The 19767-nt window shown below is 40.3% G+C and overlaps 1 protein-coding gene across 5 annotated transcripts in view; it reads left to right on the top strand.

Moving 5' to 3' along the window:
• The window catches only part of LOC149806871 (ubiquitin carboxyl-terminal hydrolase 24-like), a 311591-nt gene that overhangs the window by 147082 nt on the left and 144742 nt on the right, over positions 1 to 19767 (top strand). For all 5 annotated transcript variants that reach the window (XM_089959015.1, XM_089959005.1, XM_089958996.1 and 2 more), the window contains exon 34: positions 17699 to 17942. In XM_089959015.1, the coding sequence (XP_089815141.1) occupies positions 17699 to 17942 (244 nt within the window). The remainder of the gene's footprint in view (positions 1 to 17698; positions 17943 to 19767) is intronic.

Genomic DNA, 19767 nt, shown 5'->3' with positions numbered 1-19767 from the left:
AATGAGTGATAAGCATGCTTACACTAAATTAGAAAAGGCAGAAAAAAGGAGAGAATTTGTATTTAATGAATTTGTTAGAACAAGAGAAAAACTAAAGAAAATGGGAAAAGGTTACACCGGTCACGGATATAATAACCACATCTGTCCTGATAGCGTCATCAACGATGTGTCTCGGCTAGAAGTTCTCATCGGAGGAAGACGTGCCGGAAACAACTCTCCGGAAATTATAAACGAGGCCGCAGATATCTGTCAGAGACTATTTCAGCGTGGTATTATGGATATTGGCGTTTACCGGGGACTCATTGATGAACTTGCGGATGGTTACTACAGCGACTAATAAATTTAGTTAGAGAAACAATAATTAAATAAAATGATCGTGCACAATTCTCAACCTAGACACGCTAGTGTGTTACCAGTCCGCGTAGTGAACTCGCGATTACCAGTCTACAGAGCAACCTACGGAGATGGTCTCGGTGATACAGTTACTGGTTTGTTTTCAAGAATAGCCCCTAAGGTGTTACCGATTGCAAAACAATTGTCGATGAAAGCTATTGATGTTGTCAAGGATAAAGCCCTTGGATCTGTTGGTGATCTCGCCGGGAAGGCATTCGCGTCAATCAAGGATAGACTGTTACGGTTAACTCGTAGATCAAAAAAACCGCCACCGGTGAAACTGGCCAGTACTGAACTTATGCCCGCGGACGTCAGTAAAGTAATAAATCAGGCTGCCAATCAAAAACTTGCAGAGCTTGTAACCCAAACACCCGAACAAATAAATACAAGCCTGATATCAGGAAGCGGATTTCGTTTTAGAAGACAATAATTTTATATAATGTTCAAACCTATATCTGATCCAGCGTTCGACATGGATGCACCAACACTAAAAGATGAGTCCGTGCGCGATTATCAGTATTATTCTTATGAGGCAACAGTACCTAATCAACGCGGACGAATTGAATTACGAGTCCAGGATACAAGTAGATATTTCCTGCCCGCTGAAGCATTTCTTGAAGTCACGGGTGAACTTGTAACAGATGTTGTCGCTAATACAGCATACGGAGAAAATGTTCGAGTTGGTTTTGTTAATAACGGTATCATGGCGCTGTTCAAAAGTGCTTCATACAGCATTGACGGAAGAGAAATTGAAATAATTCAGGATAATGTCGACGTTGCTACAACAATCCTGGGATTAGCGAGATACTCAGATGATTACACTAGATCAGCTGGTCCGACTATGATGTTCGCTAAGGATAATTCTGATCATCCTGAACACAGATCTACTATTCAAGTACAAACAGCACAAGGCACTGCTACGGACCCGCAACCGGCTGGATTTCCGGCCAGACCAGGTGCTGCATTTCCAATATTAAGGCCTAGTCCAGATTACAATTTAGGTTTTGCTACACGTAAATTAATGTTATCAGGTGAACGTAGGAGATTTTCATGCGCAATTCCACTGTCTCACATCTTTGGATTTTGCAGACATGTCAGAAAGGTTATTTTTGGAGCCAATCATACAGTTGTACTTAACCGAAAAAGTGATGACGTTGACGCTATCTGGCGAGAAGACGGTGTTGCTGGCGGTAAAGTAATATTATTCAAGCTTGCTTTGTGGATGCCAGTGATGTCCCCATCGATCACTGAAGAGCAACGATTACTCTCTTTCATGGACACAGGCGGTAAATCACTGATATCGTGGTTAACAACAACAACAGATTCCATTCAAGGTGCCGGTCTCGGGCAGTTTACGTGGCACATAGCATCACAACAGGGAATATCAGCGCCGCGACATATTTTTGTTGCACTCCAGCAAAATGCGAGGTTGACTTCCCAACTACAGAGTCATATGATATTTGACAAACTTAATGTCTCTGAGGTTTCGCTGCGGATAAACGGGCATCAGGAACCGTCCGAGGATATATTAATAAATTATGAGCGAAATGAAGTTGCACGGGCGTATCATCGTTTGATGACATTTATGGGACGTGATCAAAATATTGATACCGGGTTGCAGATATCACAACTGGATTTTACAACGCTGTATCCGATTTATTACTTTTCGCTGGAACATTTGGATCTAACAAAACAATCTGTCGTTGATATACACTTCAAAGCTCGTGTAGGTGAGTTTCCCGCCGGCCCGCCTGCTGGTTTTAGAGCGATCGCTGTCATACTCTCCGATAAAGCAATGCTGCTTGAAGGTGTTGGCGGACGAATGAGGGTCATCGACGCTCCAATCGAGAATATGTAACGCAATTAAAATCAAACTTAGGATATAATGTCATACAGTCATGTTAATGTCACCTTGACTTCCGGTCAAACGAAGAAATTGCAATCAAAGAACGCAAGCACGTGCGGGACATCAATAACACTAAAACGAGATCAGATTACTGGTGGTCCAAACAAATTGTCGTTGACTAATACTCAGCTTAAACATTTTAATAAGGCACTAACAGCAAAAACCGGTGTCCGACTTGATTTCTCTGCTGCAGCTATCAAGGACATGACTAAAACCGGTGGAATATTTCCTCTTCTCGCAGCAATACCGGCGTTGATTGCCGCGGCAGCACCAGCCGTAGCAAAAGCCGCAGCACTCGGTGCAGTTGGAACTGCAGCTGGAATGGCACTAAAAAAGGCAACGGGAAAAGGATACAAAAAAAAGGGGAGATCCGCTCGCGGATCAGGGCTAAGACTACCGGGAACTCCCGCATCATGGTATCCAAAAAAATTCTAACGCTGAAACACAAAGTGTCCCCGATGTTGAAGCTTCCAGCTTCTAATTTTGATTTACTCGATGCAGTTAAGCGATTGCGTATAAAACATTTCAGAGGAGTATTTATGCGAGATCAATTACCGCAACAACCGAATAATCCAGAAACTGGCATTATCAATCTCGACAACAAAGACGGTCCTGGAACTCACTGGGTTGCTTACGCGATCGATCCACGTGGAATTATCTATTTCGATTCGTACGGTTTAGCACCGCCAACTGAGTTTCTCAGGTATGTCCGCGGAGTGCCTCGCACTCTCAACAGCAGATTTTTTAATGTTCCAGTGTGGCAGTCGACGCTACCAACACAAACATTAATTGATCCGCCCATTTGTGGGAACGAGGTTTTAAATGTTCTTGATGCAATCTCAAGAAATCCAGCAACTCCTCCGCATCGAGTAGTGTATGAATATACCGCATCGAGAAATGCTTAGCATTTTCATGCTCGCATTTGAAAAACAGCAATAAGAATAATGGTGGATATTTACGGAAGACCTTTCACACGAAGAGGTAAACCAAGCACAGATGCTGATCTCTCAAAATATGCGACCCGAGATGAAGTCGATAATCTTTTGAATATAGCTGGAGTTGACCCAGATGAAGTTGCTATTTTTCAGGACAAGCAGGGAAAACTAAGAACGAGCAACATTAAGTGGAATGATATAATTCGCAGAGTTCTTGGAGCTACCAAGGATAACTTCGTTGCATTTAGTGATGGCGGCCGGATCAAGGACTCGAACATATCAATCGCAAGCATCAAAGACAGTATTGATAAAGGTGTTGACAAGTGCGTGAAAAAAGCCGGCGACGTAATGACCGGCGAACTCAGCATGAACGGCAACAAAATAACCGTTCTAAAAAATCCGGAAGGTCTCGAAGATGCCGCAAATAAACAATACGTCGACACGCAGTACCAACTCGTTGCTGGCCTAATCATCGACAGAGTAATAAAATCCGGCGACGTAATGACCGGCGAACTCAGCATGAGCGGCAACAAAATAACCGCGTTAGCGAATCCCGAATCCGACCAGGATGCGTCAAACAAACAATACGTGGACATCATCAACGGTAAACTAAATACGCTGCGGTCAGAGTATGATGTTCACGTAAACGGGTTTAAAAGACTCCAAAGAAACTTCGCAAAAACTGATGAGACCGTGGATAAGTTCTTTGGAACTCCCCCAGACGTCGATGTGAAACTCGCTGATGTAAAGACCGACATCAGCACGATCAAACAAACACAGCAGGATATCGTATCGGGAATTCCTGAGATCGTTAACAAAACCAGTTTGATTAAAGTTCCCACTGGAGTTACTCCCGGGCATATCACCAACATCGTATTCACGGTATCATCGGGATTCGCAACATGGTCCCGACAAAATAACACTATCAAATACACAGCAACGGTCACTGGCGTGTACAGGTTGTCTGTGTTTTCAGCCGCTAAATTTGAAATCTTCACAACGTTTCCCTGGAGACATTCCACCGATAAGTATTCCGGGGTTGTAACTATAATACTAAACAGCGGAACCGAGGAAACATTTATGCTTGAAGCCGCAGACAAGAAATTAACCGCGACATCTTACTGGTGGTGTTTGGAATTCGTCGCTGCAACGCCTGAGTTGGTGACCGCGTAATTGAAAATCGGCAGCGATTTTTAAATAAATGTCAACGTTGAAATCCGAAACATTTCCAGATGCTCAACAATATCGATATAATCAAGTCCGTGAGTGGCAATCTGAGTTAAAAACTGTCATCGAAGTAACCAGTCGAAAGGTAAAAAAATACCGCAGACGCATAACAGTGTTAGACATTATGGTTTATTCAGTATCTGCCGTTGTTGCATCCGCGGGAGTAATACTATCAGCGGTCACTCCGGTAACAGCAGTAGTCGCTGCCACGATCTCTGTTTGTGCGACCACAACCACGGCAGGAGTTTTCGGCATCATAGCAAAAAAAATATCCTCGTGTGCTAACACAAAATTACACGATTACACGACAAAATTAAATACAGCCACGACCGCATATCAGAAATTATCATCGCTGATATCATCATCGTTAGACGTGCAAAGTAGCGATGCTGCGTTGATATCAGATTCTGAATTCAAACTAATGTCAGATGCGTACAATGACTATTTGAAAACTAAACAAATAAATAATGTCACAAGAACTGCTTCAGCAAATAGTCACAAACACAACACCGGTAAGGACCACAATGATCTCAGTGTCCTCGACGACACCAGAATTCGGTATTAATTTTCGAACTCCAATTCGTGTGAGTGAAATCGCATTAGCAAAGCTCAGTGCATATCACAGCTGGCCTAATGTCAGAGCGGCATCATTTGGTGGTCAGCAGCCAAATAATTCGTTTGTGTTTTCGTGGAAAACCAAAGCCGACTCTGACGAATTCGACTGGGATACAATTACGCTACCCACTGGGAGTTATCAGATCGAAGAAATCAACAATGAGATACAACGCCAAATAAAACAAATCACCGGCAAGGAAGCCAAAATATCTGTGACCGCGCACGAACCAACGCTGTCTACGGTCATTGAAATCTCAACACCGGGATACGCCGTGGATATTTATAGCAGCTCAATCAGGGCCGTATTAGGATGGCCACAAAAACGACCCGAGGTCGAACCGGGTCCACCAAAACCTAAAAAATCGGATTTTATGACCGATAAACAAGAACTACACGACCTCGTGTACGGCAATTATTTATTATTTTCAGATCAATTACAATCAGGAGAAGCCTGGTTTGCAAAATCAGATCCCCCCTTTGATATAGAGGCAGCTTTCACGGGGGGGGAATACCGTCAATACCTTATAGAGGATATAGAAGCTCATTTTTTTAATCCGATCAAACAAGCACATAAACAACAGCTAGAACTGTTGCGAGTATATTTTCAGGATTATATTTCTGATTTAACAAGTCCTGGAACTGGAAACGCTAGCGTTTCTACAAGCAGTTCTCGCAATAAAATTATCACAGCCATAGAAAAACTAAACAAACTCGCATCCGCGATGGAAATTATAAATCTAAAAATAATTCAGTATCTACTGAATCTCAAGGGCGATTACGGAAACCAAAAAAGATCGGAGTTTGCAGCCCGATTTGGTATTCCCGTGAAGGATATTTTAGATTTTAAACTTCCTGGATATAACGCGCACACGCTGAGAAAATCAGTCCAGGATCTCATCGCGGAATCTTTCGAAGATATTTCTGCCACGTACACACGAACAAAACCACAACCTGTTATTTTAAGACACGACAACAGTATAGCATCCGATGGCAGACACATCTCACCGGGGATCGTAAATATCACAGATGTTATCGCGGTCAATCTTGTATGTGACGTCATCGACGGTAGCTACAGCGCTGGCAGCGCTAGCGCTGACACAACGACGGCCCAACAGGGGTTTATCCTGTACACGTTCACACCAAAAGACCCCCCCGGTTTTCTGATTGTGCAAGAACCAATCAATGTGGTCTATCTGCGGTGTAATAATCCGTGGTTGTCAACGATAAATTTTAAACTCACCGACCAACGGGGGAATTTGTTGGACCTGCGTGGCGAGACTGTCTCCGTGAACTTACTGGTGAAATCCTAAAATGCTCTCCGAGCGATGCTAGCATCGCCAGGTGGTTCATAAGTTATCGTTGGAAATGCAAAGCATTTCTCCTCAAAGAGTTTCTCTGGAAGTCCAAGGGACTTCTCATGCTAGCATCGCTCATGCAAAGCATTTCTCATCGAAGAGTTTCTCGTGCGAGTGCTTAGCACGCAGGCGCGCATTTAAAAAAAACGGTTGTATATAATGTGTGAATACATTCACGCACGAGTTCATATTCATGATAAGCAAATTCTTTACGAGGCAATAAAAACCGCATTTGGAAACTCAAAGAGTTTCTCGGGACAGTATTTCCCCGTTAAAATAATCGTTGACGTGTATGGCGACGAAGACTTCTTGTTAACTCCGTCGCAATTAACAGAGCTACAGCAAAATCATATGATCACAGCTTGGTGTCAACGAGAACAGATTATGAACTATTCTCATTGTTGTATTGATGCGCCCGCGCTCGAGTTAATCCTGAAAATGTAAAACATTTCCAAAATCTGAAATTGGCGATGCTAGCATCGCTCGGGCAAAAAAAAATAATACACTTTTTTTTTACCGGGAATTCATCCCCCGATGTGCTTTACACATGCGGAATATAATTCCCTGGTGTGGGTCACACGCGGTGGTATTTATACTTGGGCGTCACAAATACTAGTATTCGTAGGCATTTCCGCGTCGACGTGGTTCACCACGCTTAGATTCTTTATAAACCCTTTTAACAGTCTCACCCTGGTGTTAATTAATTTTCGAGTCTCATACTCGGATGACAATTCAAGCCTGATCTTCTCAACTGCAACGCACAGTGGAATAAATTCAGATACCTGATTGGACGTTATCGACGCAAGTGATTTGTAAACGTGATTCTGTATATTTTTAATGAACCTATAACACGCAGGGAGATTGTTCTTCCCGGACCGTGATAGCTCATTCAGGGATTCAAAATCTGACATAATTGTTTCAGTGTCTAGTAAAATATTAAAACCTCGCTGTTGTAATTCTTTAATTTCAACAAGTATGGTATTTATATTTTCGTGATTCATATTATTATATATTTTCATATTTTTAAATGCGTGGAAATTCTTTGCATGAGCGATGCAAAGCATCGCCACAGAGAAACGCTAGCGTTTCCAACGATGCTTTGCATTTCTCATCGAAGACTTTCCGACGATGCTTTGTTTTTTTTTCCTGGTCTAATATTAGACCTTCATGTTACCGTTTATTTTTGGGGGGGTTACAACATCGGCGGAGTTATAACAGAATGAAATCTTCTGTTTGAGCTTCTTGGAAAATGCTGTTTTGTAGATCCCGGTTGCGACACGCTGTACAACAGGTGGACAAATACCGAAATACCTACCGGCTGCGGCCATTGATTGAAATATCATTTCTTCACCTGTAATTGCGTTTATAGATTTAATAACTCTTCTTGCAACTGTTTTACAACGCCCTGTGTTACCCAGTAGGCAGTTCTTGCTCTGAGTGACCATGCGAAGATTGTTTATGGAGTTATCAAGTATGTTACCGTTAATGTGATCAATGACAAACCCCTTAGGGATCACTCCAAAGAAACATTCATAGACGAAACGATGACATAAATACCTCTTTGAGCACGTGGCAGTAAATCTTAAATAACCATTATTATTAACTCCACCAACTGGTCGTCTTCGCGTGCAGTGTCGTACTATGCCATCTCGGTTTGCCTCATAATTTGGAATAGTTGGATGTGGAACAAATTCCTGTTCGGGGACGAATTCTTGATTCATTATACTATAAGCAAATCATTTGTCTAATTCATAATTTGTCTGAAAACTTATTTATGTAATCACGCTCCGAGAGAGTGTTCGAGTCTGGATTTTTTTTATCATAATACCGTTTTAGTTCTCGATAGCGTTTTCCACCACACGCTGAACATAATTGCGTTTTTCCTCGTACTCCAATGCCGCATCTGATACACGGTATCGGTCCTAGACTCCCACCGCGGACCTGTTGAGCATGTTGTCCACAGTATTCGCCTCTGCAACGTCTGCTACACGGCGCTGATGAATTTAGTTTAATCCACTTGCATGAGAAACTCTTTGAGTTTCCGTTCATTATATATAATATTTTTGTCTATTTAAATACTTGTCTTAATTATAATATGGAGGAATTTGAAAGACTATCCAGAATAAAACCCGTATCAGGTTCTCGATTCGATCTTGACCGGTTAACCGCTGATCCACGACGAAGAGAGTTAGCAACGGTAATTGGTGTTATCAAGAACGCCAAAGAAGAGTTTCGTCGTGATGGTGCCGCACACACGTGGTCTTCGTATAAAATTATCCCCGATGCGGGCATTTCTCGTGGCCGTATCATTGATGCTACCATGAACGATACAATCGCGCGTAACATAATTGGGTATCTCGACGATAGAAGATATTTCATACGGATAAAATTTATTGTTGGAGTCGACGACGGAAAGTGGATTATCAGAGACAAACTAGACCCTGTTCTTGATGCCAGAGGCGTTCGTGGAAAAACCGTTCTGTTAAGTAAAGACTCAAACCCGGGAGTACTTGTTGGGATTGATATACCATATTATGCCAGAGCGTATCCTGTGACCGCAGTCATTTATGGAATTTATCCGATGAAGAAACCACGCGTTGATAAACTCAAACCGATGAAGGTGTCGCCGTTGACAGAGTCAAAGATGAATTGTGTAGCTGAGCGAGTAATGGAACATTTTAAAAATGCAATGCGAGGAAACGGCCTAACACCGCTAAGACAAACTAAAATAACAGCGTGGGCGACACACGTAGCGGATAAAGGAGCGTCAATAAATGATGTTGCTGAGCTAGAGCGATTACTAAAATTTCCTATAACGGTTTCATCGTTAACCGGTACGGTATTGTATACGTGTAAATACAATTCCCGTGGAACACCAATAACTATTATCGATCATAACAGTCACGCCTGGACTGACTCGGTTAGGATCTTCCCGCGAGACCGTGTTGTGAAGTATTATCCGGAATTGCCGAGCATGGGAACCGCTAGCGGGGAGAGTGCAAGGCACTCCACGGGTATGTTTGATTTTATTTATCAGATAAGTAAAACCGATCCAGTGTCTGTGTGGTTATTCAGAAGTAGTGAAGATGGAGAATATGATCAGTTTGTGAGACCCGACGGGGAAATATACAGAACAACGGCGTTACAGCAGGAAATGAAAAAACTCGCAGAAAAATATCATGCGGGCAACACTGATACGTTACTGACACACTGTTTTACTGTCCCGGGTGTTGTCGCGCATGTAGCCCGGGAACGAAATTCATGGAGACCAACTCCGAAAAGTTTCCTTGGGGATATCCAGCAGAGCTGTGTCGAATACGGACACGGCGGTTTGTGGAATACTCAGTATGATCACCGCGGTATGATATCCGTGGACATGACGGCGTGTTATCCAGGAAGTTTCCTTGGGCGTGGAGAATGCAGCGAATATTTTAAACGGTTTGGCCACGTTACAAACTCGATGACAAGAGTTGCTGTAAACGGACCATTGCCTGATTTTGACCTGACCGGATTTGCTTGTGTGTCGTCGTTTAAATTCGCTAAGGATTTACATCCTGTGTGTTATGTTTGGTTTGGCAGACATTTCGTTGAGAAGCGATGGGCACCGATAGTGTTATTGCGATACATGCTTGACAGTCGAATACTGTTGTCACTGACGGTCAGCGAAGCGATTATATGTTATTGTCGTCAAACCGAAGTTTGGTTGCCAACTCCAACGCCGGTTACGTTAGAAGAAGTCATCGAAGATTGGTCACGAGAACATCCAGAAACTTCTATCGACGCTATCATCAAGGAAGCTCCTGAAGTACTTAAAAACAAACTCAGAAATGACGAAAGCACAGCAAAAGATCTAGGACGAAGAATAATAGGGAAATTCACTCAAGGTGGAGCGTATGATCATAAACAACATCACAGTCGATTAATCATGGACAAGACTGAATTGGATCTTGTTGTCGCTGATGCAGCCACGAACAACATGTTCTGTAACCGCGAAGATGTGTTTCTGTCAAACGGGGAAAAACTAGGGACTGTTTTTAGTTATATCGACGGAGAATCATCTCAGTACACACATTTGAGATCTTCGATGCTAGCTTATGTATCCATAAATTTGTTGTCGATGATTAATAGATTCCCTGTTGTCGCAGTGAGAGTTGCAACGGATTCATTTTATATCGATAAAAAACACTTAGCGGTGTTGGATAATGTTATATCGGATGATCCATCGTGGGGCTCGTGGAGAATAAAGAATGAAATGTTACAGGGATATTGTGAATCAGCTGACGTTGAAATCGTGGATGAGTATCGCAGCGCAGAAATGTCTTCGACGGTTTCGTTGTCTCCGCCGGTGCACGATCCTGTTACAAGACACAAAACAGTTTATCTAAACGGCCCTGGTGGTTCTGGTAAAACAACTCGGGCGATTGAATTATTTCGCGGTTCTGACTTGGTCGTGCTGACTCCCACACACAGACTTGCCAGGGAGATGAGACAACGGGATGTTAACGCGTGCACGTATCACAGTTTTTTCAAATACAGCGGCGGCACGTGGACACCTGAACGAATGGGAACGAAATATATTCCCGAGAAAATCATCTGGGATGAGATAGACACTGTGCCGTTAGATATATTAAAACAGTTTCTGGATTGGTTGCTAAAGAAAAATACCGCAGTGGTGATGTGCGGCGATCATGGTCAACCACCGCCATTTACAGGTGAATCTCCACACGAGTGGCTGAAAACTTTTGTGGATTATTATGAGGAAATAACTAACGATGTTAGAGCACTCGATGAAACGCTGAAAGAGTTTAAGACACTGATCAGGCTACAAACCAATAAAGTCCAGTGTGAGATAATGCGTGAAATAATTCCAGAGACTTCGCTGAGCGACTTTTGGGAAACGTGGAAACCAGGTGATTTAATTGTGGCAAGTAGAAAGATAGTCAGGGACACACTTCAGCAGCGGTTATTTCAGTTACATCAGAAGAAATTTCCCATGTTGGGCGTGCCGTTGTGTTATAGACCAGCTGATACGCGATTGCAGAATATTGATGTTGATATTCCAACGCGCGTATCTGCGTCGGGTCCGGAGAAACAGAATTTAGTATTAAATGATATTGTCACAGTTGATGTTGATGCTGTTGAACAGGCACTGAAAATGAGCAAATCCCCGTGGACGCTAGGATACGCTATGACCATCCACAGTTCGCAGGGACTAACTATTTCAGATACAACAGTTTGGATTGTTGATGATCGCATCGAGTGGTCAAATTTAGTTTATTTAGCCGTGTCAAGAGTAAGAAGGATAGCTCAGTTACAAAGAATTGTATTAGATGATGTTGTCAATGACAGCATCAACAGATCAATCGCTGATGATACAATAAGAAAGAAATTAGCCGGTTACAAACAGAGCGACAAAAAAAATGGTAACGAGTTTGATCTCGACGAAGCATTTATTATACAATTACAACAACAGCAGAATAATCACTGCGCGAGTTGTAATTGTTTATTGCTGTGGCAGTATTCGAAAAATAATCCAAGGCAATTTACCGTAGATAGAATAGATAGTAATCGCGGTCATACGCGTGAAAATGTAATGCTGACCTGTCTTGAGTGTAATCGACGCAGAGGTGCTGCTGCAGTTATTTAAGTGTGGATCACTTCAGTGATCGGGGTGGTAATTGTGTATCCGTGGGAATCACCTGAAGTTGCTCGCGTGTAAATCCACGCTGAGGAGCAGTTGAATCTAATCTGTAGATTGCGTTTCTCCCAGTTGATCTGGTTATGCTAGATATCCTGTGTGTTGTAACGCTCCATATAGGATCAGTTGCCCTTTTTTTTCCTCCTTCGAGTTCGCCGGGTTCGTATAAATACCTAACGGTGACATTACCCAGCAGTGGGGACGCTAGCGTACCTAGCTGCGTTGAAACATGTCCGCGTTCACTGACGGGGGGTATATATTTTTTTGTGATTGCATTTACAGGTCTCATGTTTGTTGTTCTGGTAATTTCATTATTCAGCGCGGCTATCATGTTTGGCAGTCTTGCAACCCATTCACGAGATCTCGTATCGTAAATGAATTCCCTCGCGTACTGGTATCCGAATAATCTCTCAGCGAGTGTTCTATTAAATCGCTCAACAATTGCCTGATCCCGATGAATTTCAGTATGCCCTCGTCGTATAACAACGTTATGCTGCTTTGTCAGTGATGATACCGCGCCCTGAAATTCTTTACCAGGATCAACTTGTAATAATCGGGGCCAGCTTAGAGGTCCTCGCTGATAAATTCGTTTAAACGCAGAGGCAACTTCAGCAGCTGTTTTAGTCGCTAACGGTTCTGCTTCTTTGTATCTACTAGCAACATCAACTACTGTTAGCGCGTATTTATATGTTTTTCTACGGACAGTATCATGAGGCAGGAATAGTATGTCAGCCTGATGAACTTCATTGGGGGTACTAACATCAAAATGTGCAAAGTTGATTTGTCGAGGTGGTGGTAAGTAGATTTGCCATATTGCTTGTTTTGACAGCCATTTTTTAGCAACCTCGCGTGTTACTGATGCCGCGTTGGCGAGTTTATTAATTGCTGAGTTACCTCTCCAGTATCCGATTGGGGAATAATAAATCGCTTGCATTTTTATTTAATTATCCAGCGCCTAATGCTAATTTAGATTTCATCGCTGATCTTACTAACCAATTAGCGAGTGACTCCTTAAATGATTTATTTTTTATGGCGCTTAGTGCATGAATTAATTTCACATCCGCGATATGCCTGTCTTGTAGATCTTTACTTCGATAAGCAACATCATGTATGTGACACGCTGCGTCGATAGCGTTTATCGGATACTCTCCCGGTTTTGGTTTAGACTGTTCATCAAGTCTGATATCTAGTCGGGTCCCTGGACCGCAGTAATTGTATCCTGGGAGATGCTTTTCTCCGGGATACTTAGCCCAAGGGGTACCTGGAAGTCGTCCGAGGGTTGCTGCAATGTCACCTCCGCTGACTTTGTCAGACTTTTTTTTTGAAATCTAAATTTTTTTGTGCCACATCGCGCACACTTACCAGAAAGTGCTTGTCTGTTATTTTTTGTTGTAATGGTTGTTATGTCGTTTGTAGGGGTTCGTGCCTTACACTTCACACAATATAAATCCATAATTATTATTCCTTATATACAAATGGAGATCACTGATTTTTCTGCGACGCGAAGAAAGGAGCCAGTCAAGCATAATTCCGTGCTACCAAATTCTATCAGAATGATCATCATAGGACCGTCAGGATCGGGTAAAACGCAACTGCTACTGAACATGATAATGAAGTGGATGAAGTGGGATAAGCTGTATTTGGTAGCACCATCTGTAGATGATCAACGTTGTTATGATGTTATAAAAGATTTTAATGAGAGTGCAAAAGCGCTGAGTGAAGACGGCGAGGATGTTGTTGAATTTATAACTGATATTGAAGAAGCTCCCAGCGTTGAAGACCTTAACGGGGAAATAAATAACCTAGTAGTGTATGATGATGTGATGCTGGACAAGCAAAAAAATCCTGCAAGAATATTTTCCCGGGGTCGTCACAAAAACACTGATGTCATTTATGTTACTCAACGTTACACACAAATACCAAAAGTAATCAGGGATAACTGTAATCTTCTTGCTGTGTTTAATGGAGTTGATGTTCATACGCTGAGAAATATTCATCAAACCTGGTGTGGTGGCGATATGGATTTAAATAAATTTAAGAATTTCTTTAGTCACGCTCAAAGAAAACATCACGGATTTGTGACAATAAATTTACACGACCCGCGTACACGATACCGCGTCGGCCTTGATACACTATTTGCGACATAAAAATGTTTTCTTGGAAACTCATTTCGTAGAGCAGCAGAGGGGGCTGGACCGACCATGGATTTTTCAATGACGACCCCGCCACGGAAACTGTTTCAGATTTATTGAAGTAAACCAAGTTGCCAGCGGAAATTCAACGAGTTTGTCCCTGGCAACTCTTCAAGTTTTCGGGGGACATTTTTTTTTTGTTTTGTATTCTGAATAGAAGGGTTTATTTCGTCAAAATCGAAGAATAGTTTCATAAAGGGTTTTTGTTTAAAAAGTTAGTTTCGGTCTGTCCGTCCCCTCTGCTGCTAATGCGCCAGTTGATCGTAACAGATATGTCTGCAAGTGTTTTGCTGAAAACTTAATTAAGTGCCAACCGTGTTTTGATATCTGACTTAGGGAAGTATTTTTGTGTGGTTGCACTGAACTAAACACTGGCCTTCTTTGTATTATCACATTAAATCCTACATGCATAAGATCTAGTGACCCAAATCATAAATCGGTTGAACACATGTCGGTTGATCAATCGAACACAGTTATATATATATTATTGTGTACATAATTGATTAAGCTACCATAAATTAACCTACTCATTCATAAATGTGATCAAATCAAAGATAGCAAGGCCACCAATCAAAATGAATACTTTGTCAAAGAACAAGTTTGTCTGGTCCTTACTTCCCTGCTTCGAACTTTGTATCCATTTATGATGCAGGAAACCAGACTAATCAACAACAACTAAAAGCAATGACATAATACACAAATGTTCTCATGTACACATGAATGTTGTTTGAAACTGGTTGAAATAATATTAACGATCTTTAATATGTTGGGCATCATGAAAATAAATGTTTTTATGCTGAATAACAAATAACTTCATTAGAAAAAGTGCTTCATTGACAAGTATTCTCGACATGATTATAAAACAAGTTACCAGCCATTAAACAGTACAATTACTCATCATCCCACCAATTCCTTTGGTTTGCTGGATGTCCAACAGGGATTGATCACTAAATTTTTTGGAGGTCCCATGGTAACTTGCGCCATCATTTATAGTGCAGACTGTGTTTTTGGATTAGTGTGGCTGCCATGATAACCATCTTGAAAATTTTGCTTTAGCTACTTGATCTAAACAGATGGTGATAATAACAAAAAGTTCTCATGTAAGGCTTATTATGATACCTTGTTGATCCTAAACAAACACAATGCTGATCAAACCTTCAGCATGATGCACATGGTGGCTATCTTGAAAATATGGTTGTCATTAGTCCTTTTTATGGTATCATCATATTGACATTGGGTGTTTTTGTTGTCATTACTTCTTTTTAAGGGATCATCATATTGACATTGGGTGTTCTTGTTGTCATTACTTCTTTTTAAGGGATCATCATATTGACATTGGGTGTTCTTGTCATTATTTCTTTTTAAGGGATCATATTGATATGGGGTGTGCTTGTTGTCATTAGTCTTTTTTAAGGGGTCATATTGACATGGGGTGTTCTTGTTGTCATTAGTCCTTTTTAAGGGATTGTCATATTGACGTGGTGTTCTTGCTGTCATTAGTCTTTTTTAAGGGATCATCATATTGACATGGAGGTGTTCTTGTTGTCATTAGTCCTTTTTAAGGGATCATTATACTGACATTGGGTGTTCTTGTTGTCATTACTTCTTTTTAAGGGATCATATTGATATGGGTTTTTTTTGTTGGCATTAGTCCTTTTTAAGGGATCGTCATATTGACATGGGGTGTTCTTGTTGTCATTAGTCCATTTTAAGAGATAATCATATTGACATTGGTTGTTTTTTTGTCATTAGTCCTTTTTAAGGGATTGTCATATTGACATGGGGTGTTCAGTAAAACTCTTATGACTGTAAGTAGTTGGTCCTATATCAAATGGATACCAATGTGATCTCCCAAGATTTGTCAGATCTTGAAACAGCTACTACTCTAGAACAGATGGTCTAAAAAAAAATATACTATTTTCTTGCAGTATATAGTTGTTCCTATGTTAAAATGCAGCCTCGACACAAACAATATGTACATTTCAATTATAAGTAGATTATTCTTAGATTACATACACCATTAAGACCTGCCTTGACACAAACAGTCTGTGTACATTTCAGTTATAAGTAGATTATTCTTAGATTACATACACCAGTAAGACCTACCTTGGCACAAACAATCCATTTACTTTTGTTATAAGTATATTATTCTTAGACTACATACACCAGTAAGAAAATTTCATGTACAGACCTCCATACAGTCTTACCTCCAAACATACTTCACTTTCTATAACATTACTTATGTTTACTCTCGACACAAACTTTGGGTCCCACCACAAGGTAAGATGAAGATCAATACACAAACATCAACATCCACTCATTCATATGTGTCATGTGAGAAAAGCTAATGTACATATGCTGAGAGGGAGAGCAAATAAAGATTAAATTCAGAATGGAAAATCATTAAGCTTTACAGTTATACTTTCAGCATCAGTGCTTTTAAAAAGATAATGTGCACACATATGGATGGCCTTGTATTGTTTAGTAGAATTGACCTTGGGGTTTTTTCCTCTTGAAAATTGTGAATCTTTTTATTTATGTGTATTGTTTTACTGTAAGACACAATTCTCATGCAGTTGACACAGGTATGATTTCTCTAACCTTCCTCTCTCTCCCTCTTTTTCACAATGTGTATCAAACAGATCATTGTGTGGGTCAAAGTTACATATGAAAATTTAATATAAAAAAGAAAAATAATTTCACCATATTACTTTATTCATGAATATCATATCTCATTGAGCTTCCTGTTTCATCTTCTTAAGCTGTATCATATTTAATTGACCTTTATGTTGTACAATCTCTAACTGTATCATATTTAATTGACCTTCATGTTGTACATTCTCTAACTGTATCATATTTAATTGACCGTCATGTTGTACAATCTCTAACTGTATCATATTTAATTGACTCGTCATGTTGTGCAATCTCTAACTGTATCATATTTAATTGACTCGTCATGTTGTACAATCTTTAACTGTATCATATTTAATTGACCATCATGTTGTACAATCTCTAACTGTATCATATTTAATTGACCTTCACCTTGTACAATCTCTAACTGTATCATATTTAATTTACCCGTCATGTTGTACAATCTCTAACTGTATCATATTTAATTGACCTTCATGTTTTATCTTCTCAGACTGTATCATATCTAATTAACCGTCATATTTTATCTTCTCAAAATTTATCATATCTAATTGACCTTCATATTTTATCTTCTTGAATTGTATCATATCTAACTGATTGTCATATTTTATCTTCTCAAAATGTATCATATCTAATTGACCTTCATATTTTATCTTCTGGAATTGTATCATATCTAACTGATTGTCATCTTGTATCTTTTCTAACCATATCATGAATATTTTTTTCAGCAACCTTTTACTCCTTACCTTGTGTGAGTGACTTCATAATTGACATCCTAGTCGGCTGTTCACAGGCTGACATACGCAATGCAGCATTAGACCAGTTCTATCTTCTGAGCCAAACAGAAGTTTCTCTGATGGAGGGGGCAGGTACCCACCAACAGAATCCTCATCAATTCCTCTTACAAGTACTTCTTAAGGCTTATCTGCCCTTTTGGGTCTCATCTACTTCAACCAGGGGTGCTAGTCAAAGGTAAATACTGTTACAATACAGAATATAACTAACAATAATTTAGGCTGGAAGTTTGTAGCATGGGCATAGAGCTTCAGGCTAAGTAATCAGTTAAATTAAAATCATCAAGCACTGAGTACATAAATATGATACAATTTACCTATGTAAAGACATTTCTTAAAAAAAAAAAATTGCATTCCAACAGCTACAGCAAATCCAGTGTTTAAGTAATATGGCTGCTGTAGTCAAACTGCACTTGACAAACCAGATAAATCTGGTCCAGTCGTGTAACGATTTACTATATGATTCATTTTCTTCTTTTTTTCTCAATAGTATGTTGGGTCAGTTTATTTCAGTTTAAGCTAATTTCCTCCAAACACCCTTTTGAAGATTCCTGCCTGCAAAAGTTATCATCTCTCCGCTGAAATCCACCTACAGGCTAATCATTTTTATGGAGCACAAATCATTGCCATTCAGACATCTTAAAACATTGTATGTTGAATTAATTTAAATTATGAATGACTTTTAAAAAACCATTGCCATTGATTGCATAGTATAAAAGTGATTGTTGTAAAAGTGGATGTCATATAATTGAGAAAAGATTTTAGATTGTGAATTCAGTCTATTTCTATTCTGGAAAACACCAGCACAGATTAATTCAAAGCTCCTCTTATTTCATTTTTTAAAATGTCCTTCTGTGATAGTGTTATCCTTGTCAGTCCATACATTTTTACCTCCATCTTGGGAACCATGCTCATTCTCTAGTCAGCATGCAAGTCTTGCAAATAAGAGGTCGCAAGTTTGAGTCCGATAACATTGCCTCTGCATTATAATCTTTCATGAAATGATCTGCCATTAAACACCAAATCATACATTCCTCGCACCTTGGTAAAGATTTTGCAGTTAGGTCATTTCAGGGACTGTGGTGGGGTATCTGTCTTCCATGAACACTTTTCTTTTTATTGTGTTTTTTATTTAAACCTCTATTGGTCATAGACCGGAATAGTACATGGGATGATCTGTTGTCTGTCATCCACCCATTCTCCATCTGTCACTTGTTCATTCATTGTATCCATCAGCACAAGTATGTCATCACTGTTACTTGGATGATTGACATGAAACTTTACATGCACATTCATTAGAAGGGGTCTTGTGGCCCTAAAGAAAATGTGCCACTAGGACACTAAATTTGACTGCCACAAGTACACCCAATTTGACTGCCACTAGGACACCCAATTTGACTGTCACTAGGACACCCAATTTAACGGCCACAGCAGTCATCTTAAAAATCTTGTTATCACTATTCCTCCTGAACAGAAAATCATATGGACATTTTGTTTTTACCAAAATTCTAATTATGTCTTTTTGGTCCAAAATGAAAATGACGATTTCACCTTGGATATGAACACTGTAATGTCCATGTTGAGAATCTTATCACTCTGATAACTAGTTGGTCCTAGATGAGAATGGTGCCAGACATACATGAGATGCATTGCGGGTTATGGATTGTTGAATAATTATATCCACTATGGATGGTGGATGACCACTTCAGAGTGTGAATGACTGAATAACCATTTAGCATAGAAGATGTCTGTTCGATTTGGTGGAATTCCAGCACAGATTTTATTGCAGCTGTAGTGGGTTTTATGGCACCCCTCCCTGATTTTCATGCATTTATCTCATTAGTTGATATTCTAAACTAACAAATTGGAGAAATCATAATTGGAACCATAATACCCACTGTGACAGAAGTCAGTCATACCATTCCCAGTACATAGTATAGAGTAGTAACATTTCTTGTATTTAGCAGTGGCCTGGCTCATGTGGAGATGAAAATGTGTATTGT

Source organism: Sinohyriopsis cumingii, chromosome 1, assembly GCF_028554795.1.
Source record: "Sinohyriopsis cumingii isolate HCF-2022 chromosome 1, ASM2855479v2, whole genome shotgun sequence".
In the NCBI taxonomy this organism is placed as follows: Eukaryota; Metazoa; Mollusca; class Bivalvia; order Unionida; family Unionidae; genus Sinohyriopsis; species Sinohyriopsis cumingii.
This window is presented reverse-complemented; position numbering and strand designations above follow the sequence as displayed.